The sequence below is a fragment of the Physeter macrocephalus genome, chromosome 16, assembly GCF_002837175.3.
Source record: "Physeter macrocephalus isolate SW-GA chromosome 16, ASM283717v5, whole genome shotgun sequence".
Taxonomy (NCBI): Eukaryota; Metazoa; Chordata; class Mammalia; order Artiodactyla; family Physeteridae; genus Physeter; species Physeter macrocephalus.
The window spans coordinates 38,733,621-38,739,499 of NC_041229.1; the positions used below are offsets into that span (position 1 = coordinate 38,733,621).

General features: G+C 37.2%; 1 protein-coding gene across 1 annotated transcript in view; it reads right to left on the minus strand.

Moving 5' to 3' along the window:
• Positions 1–2,168: 2,168 nt before the first annotated feature.
• LOC112061866 (centrosomal protein of 57 kDa-like) overlaps positions 2,169–5,879 on the minus strand; it is a 14,213-nt gene continuing 10,502 nt past the window's right edge. Inside the window, exons 5-8 of the mRNA XM_028500895.2 lie at positions 5,748–5,825; positions 3,036–3,137; positions 2,403–2,480; positions 2,169–2,290 (exon numbers count right to left, since the gene is read on the minus strand). Coding sequence (XP_028356696.2) covers positions 2,261–2,290; positions 2,403–2,480; positions 3,036–3,137; positions 5,748–5,825 — 288 coding nt within the window. The 3' untranslated portion in view covers positions 2,169–2,260. The remainder of the gene's footprint in view (positions 2,291–2,402; positions 2,481–3,035; positions 3,138–5,747; positions 5,826–5,879) is intronic.

The following is a 5,879-nucleotide window of genomic DNA, read 5'->3' on the forward strand; positions in this document are numbered from 1 at the left end:
GCTCAACCTTCAAGTCAGAAGCAGAAGAGGACTCAGAGTCAAAAGTGGTGGTTGACACCCACGCCAACAGGAGGCTGAACCACACTCTCCTGAACCTGTGGCAGAAGTGTCTTCTTCTAGCAAAGCTAAACCCTGGATGATGTCTAGAAGTAACAATAGACCACCTCAGTCCTCATAGAAGAAGCCATGTGTCCACATGCACACTCTCACCCCATGAGCTTGCACTAAAAAGACATATGGTCCATAGAAGTCCTGATCACTTCCGGATGAACTTTGGAGGGAGACAAACACTCAGTCTATGGCAGTAATGTTGAAGACAACTGTCTGTTCAGTGGGTGAAGGAGGACCATTTAACTGCAGTAGATGGACTCTTTTTTTCCAAATATTGATGTGCATAGAGGAGACATTTATTCACTCAGCAAACACTGAGTGCCTTCCCCCCCACTGCGGGCTAGGCTCAGGGCTAACTGCTGGAGACACAGAGTGTATAAAACATGGTCTCAGCTTTCCTGGAACTCACAGTCTCAGCTATCTACCAGGTCATCTTGAGTTTCAACATGGAACTTTAAACATTTATGTTTAAACTACACACTCCTTATGTTTTCACTCACTTTTATAGTTGAAACAAAATTTCCTTTGCCCAATAAAGAGAAGCAATGTTAAAAATACAGTTTAGTTTTACCAGTATACAGGTTCCTCAATTAGTCTTCTTGACCTAATCTATTATCAATATAAGGTTAAAAAAAAGATACAGCTATCTTCGAAAGTTTTAAAATTTTCCTAAAGTTAAGGGTTCATTTGGTCTATGTGGATCTCTGAGAGCAGAAAAAAAATACCAATGAGTAGAATTTATAGTGACAGATTTCATCTCACTTAAGAACTTTCAAATAAAGCTGTCTAGAACTGGGAAGGGCTGTTTGAGGGTATAATGAGGTCTCATCGGTAGATGTATTTGGGCAGAGTACATGACCATTACTCTGGATGTTTATATAATGCAAACATTGGACAGGGAACTGTACTAAGTGGGTCCCAAATCTAAATGAACATTAGATTGAGACTCGGGAACAACTGACTATACTTTCTAGGTCCCACACCCAGAAAATTCTGATTTAGTAGAACTGTGGTGGGGCTTTGTAACCTGCTTTTTCAGATGCATAGTCAATGATTCTATACAGCTATCTTCGAAAGTTTTAAAATTTTCCTAAAGTTAAGGGTTCATTTGGTCTGTACGTGGATCCCTGAGAGCAGAAAAAAATACCAATGAGTAGAATTTAGAGTGACAGATTTCATCTCACTTAAGAACTTTCAAATAAAGCTGTCTAGAACTGGGAAGGGCTGTTTGAGGGTATAATGAGGTCTCATCGGTAGATGTATTTGGGCAGAGTACATGACCATTACTCTGGATGTTGATTTAGAACTGTGGTGCGGCTTCATAATCTGCTTTTTCAGATGCATAGTCAGTGATTCCGATGCAGATGGTCATCCTTTGAGAAACTGTTTCCAGCCCAACTCAAAGATTCTATGGCAAAGTAGAAGAACCTTGGTTAGGAACAAAGGTTCAAAGATGAACCTTTTGACCTTGGTAGGTCAAAAGATGGTCTGCAATCTAAGAAGAGGTTAAATTTAGGGTAAAGGACAGCCAACGACAAAACTTTTTAAAAGTGATTTGGCCGCACGCATCTACAAAGGGCAAGTGGGAAAGCCAGGAAATAGTTCATTCCCTAAGCTTTCACTGAGGATTTACTGTGGGGTTAAAATAAAGAAATAAATACCTAAAATTAAATTTACTCCTCAAGCTTCTCAAATTCACAAGCTAGTTGGATACTCAGGGCATCTATACATGAAACAACCAGCAACACAAACATTAATGAAAAAGTGGTATAAACTAACACAGTGTTAAGCACTCCTTAGAAATCACCCAGTACTTGCTGATATTTGATAAAATTATCATCTCCACATTTTTAAGCACTAAAGGAACTTAAGATTCAAGTCTATGTATGACTGCTTCTTGGAGAATGAATCCTATAAGTAATAAGCATGTGAGGACAAAGAGGATGTGACTTCTTTACATTTAAATATCTATCTCTATCTAAATACAGATCAACAGGGCTACAAATATACTATTTCCTATCTGCAACCACACCTTCTGCAAACCACAGTCTCTGCTTTTGCTCATAACTTCCCTTCTGCATATACTCTACCTGCTTTAAAGTGTCCCCCCAGTCTCCTCCCTGCTCCTCCAGTCCCATAAAACTTTCCTTCATCTCATTCTCACATCACTATGATCCAACTGGTAAAAAAGCAGAAAAATATTTCCACCGTTTATAGGTATACAGGCAGATGAGTGGATTTAATTCAAAGATCTAAGTTGTACAAAAAAAGCCAGAGTTCGACCAACTCACCTTTCCAGCTACAAATGGCATATCACCCAAGCATAATCTATAATGTGGTTGTGCAGCAAAATAGTTCCTAGAACCTCTCTGCATGGAAAAGAAAGAAGAAGAGCATTTTACTCACATGATGATAAAAGCTGGCTATATATAGGACTAACCTGAAACTTCAGCTTACTGCTGGGCTACTGCTTGTTTTATCTCTATTGGCATTATGGTCTGGAGCTCCTAATAATACTCGTCAACACATATCCTAGCCTAGGAAAGGCTAGGAAAGAAAAAATACTTCCTGACAAAACAACAGTTACAGTCTCAGTAGAGAAACTCTGTGTGTGTGTGTGTGTGTGCACGCGCACACGTGCATATGTATATACACAAACTTTTAAGTGCAAAAGATAATGCGATATTGAATAATAAATAATGTGTGCGGTGCTATGTAGTTCTAACACTTTCATATATATAATCTCACTGTCAGGGTGAAAATTTAGAACTAGATATTACTTATCCCCATTTTCCCAATGAAGAAACTGAGAATGAAAGAGATTTACTCATCCAAGTTTGAAGGACCACACGGTTTATAAGTGTTTTCACATAAACTACGCCAAGTAATAACCAGCACTTTGATTAATGGTTCTTTTCTCATACCTTTTCTGGTGGTTTTGACTTCCTTTTTAAAATTCTTTTTGCATTGGGAACACATGAAGTTGCCTTATCTTCAAAGATAAGTCTATTTGTTTCTAGACCAGTCTGCAACGAGGAAAAATAGGAGAGCCTAAAGTTAATACTGTAGAAATAAAAGCTATGATTCAAATTTGAGAGCTGTCCTTTCACTTAGCCTGGAAACTTTTATCTCCTTATTTGAGGTTGGTCCTTAAATTATATCTAATGAGTTCAAGGCAGTATTTCTAACTCCAAACCAATGTTTCAACATTTTCTTCTTTTCACGCACGGCATATACAACAGGACTAGACATAAAGCAGCTGGAGACAAAAGTACAATTTATTCCTCTTTTAAAAACTGATACACTTAGCAATAAGAAAAAGGAACTGGAAATCTACGTCCAAAGGAACTGGGAGGTACATCAGAGAACGTTGTCAAGCCCTTTTCTCTAGAAGCTTAGTAACTACATTAATTGAATATGGTAGAAATTCCACAAACAATTACTGAGGATTTCAAACAAGGACTGCTGTTTTCAACTTTCCTTAAAAAATAGAATTATATACATATACACAGGTATGTGTGTGTGAGTGTGTGTCTGTGTTCGTCTGTATTTGTCTACAACAGTGGTTTTCAAACCTGCCTATGTATCAAAATTGTCTGGAGTTTATGAGAAAATTCAGATTGTCAGGTGCCTCTCCAGACGTCATGATTTTAAACATTGTAGGCTGGGGAAATTTATATTTTAAAAGTACTTTAAAGTTCTTCAGGAAATGATGATGGAGCTCCAACACTCAGAACCAATGGATTAGTTAAAAGACATCCTGAGATCATTACTAATGCTTCCCACAATGACTGCATTCTTTGGGGACAGAATTTATTCAGTGACAAAGGAACACAGGGATTCCTACTCTCAGGAGGGTCTACATTCCCGCACATCTAACGATGCTTTATACACAGTAAACTGAATGGATATAATTCCATGAACATGAAATTACTACTCTGGAAGACCTATGAAGCCAGTGAGTTTGAAAAGTATACAAAACAAAAAAAATGTGAACTATTTTAACTTCCTAAATTCTTCCCAGGAGCTGTCATATATTTCTGTGGCAGAGTTTTAACATTTTTAAGTGCTTTCATTATATTTTCTCTTGTTCGATCTCTCCAACATTACGAAGATGTAAAATAAAGACCAGTGTCAGTGGTAAAATCCCAAGCTCTGAATGGTTACATATCTCGCCCAGGACTACACAAATTATGGTTAGACTTGGAACCACGTATCAACTCCGGCCTCTGTTCTACCACAACAGTGTTCACTATAAGAACTCAAAACCTTTACTGATATATTATCAGTAATAACTGATTTGGTCCCAACTTTTTGCCTGATAAATACAAAACAAAACTACCACAAAATAATTTTTTAAATTCATAAAATAATGAACTTGTTAATTCTGTATTTCATGTACAATAGAACTCACCACCACAATGTATATAAAGCATAACTTTAAAGTTTGCATGTTATCAGTGAGGAAACAGAGGCACAGTAAAGTGGCCTGCCTACCCTAAAAAGTGGAATGGGGAGAGAAATCAAGTAATTTCAAAATTTGTTGGTGGTCAAAAATAAAGCCACATGACTATATAACTCAGAAAGCACAGAGAGGTAAAAAATACATACAAACTGATCAGAAGGTAAATATTTGAGAAAGAAAATATATCGGGTTTAATAGAAAGAGAATATGTTAAGTCAATGAAGAATTCTGGGAAGCATTGGAAAAAACAGACAAGGTACCAAAGATGAGATAATAGATGTTTATAGTCCTGCGAGCACATTTATGAAGTGAGCCCAGGACACTGTTGGCATCTGGCCACAACGTGAACTGCAGAGCCTCCTCTCCTAATTGTTTTGGAATCAGGACCTGCTTCTTGGGTTCATATTATGAGAAAACATACATGTAAATGTTATGAAACTTAAAGACTTTGGAAGGGGAGGGGCAATAAACGAGAGGTATTTGAATTATTAAGCTCACATGGGGAGGGTCTTCAGTTATAAACACAAGTATTTTATTTAGCCTGTAAGATTTGTTGGATATAGAAATGTGGCTATATCTTCTAGAAATGCAGTTCTAGTTGGTATCTATAAACTCAACGATTCTGTGAATTCACACTGCCTCATCTATTCTACTGGTGGTCACTGCATGGGATACAAATTCAAGGCTAGGAATGAACAGAGCTCATTTTCCTTATATGGTGGCTTTTGTAAATTAGTATGGATCACCACCTGTTGGGCAGCCCACTACCTCAGCTACTGTCCTGGTGTCTCGAGGCCACCAATAAAGGAAAGCACTTACAAGCAGGATGCTGAATGAGGCTTTCAAACATTTCCAAGAGTGAGTAATGTGAAAAGTTTTAGATGATTATGTATTATATTATGTATACAGTCGCTGACAGTTTTTAGTCATTGATTAAAAAAAAAAAAGCTGATCGAAAGCCCACAATTTTAAAAACCCTAAAGAATTGCTCAGCTTTTACTTTCTGTCTGTAAAAGTATGTTTATAGTTTTCCATATTAAGCTAAGCCTGCAAATTTATATATTGGACCATTCCAAATGATAAATAATCAAAGCAGCGCACATCTACATCTATTTATATATAAAGAGTAGCATGAAATGTGAGGAGCCTACCTGCTCACATTTCAACTTACCTGGGCTGCCTTAGCTTGCATACGTTTCCTTTCCTGTTCTTCTTGATGGAGTTTTGCTTCTAACTCTTGCCTTTTTTTCTAGTGATAAAAATATTAAAAGTGATAATAGTGAAAAGAGTTTCAGTGTCTATT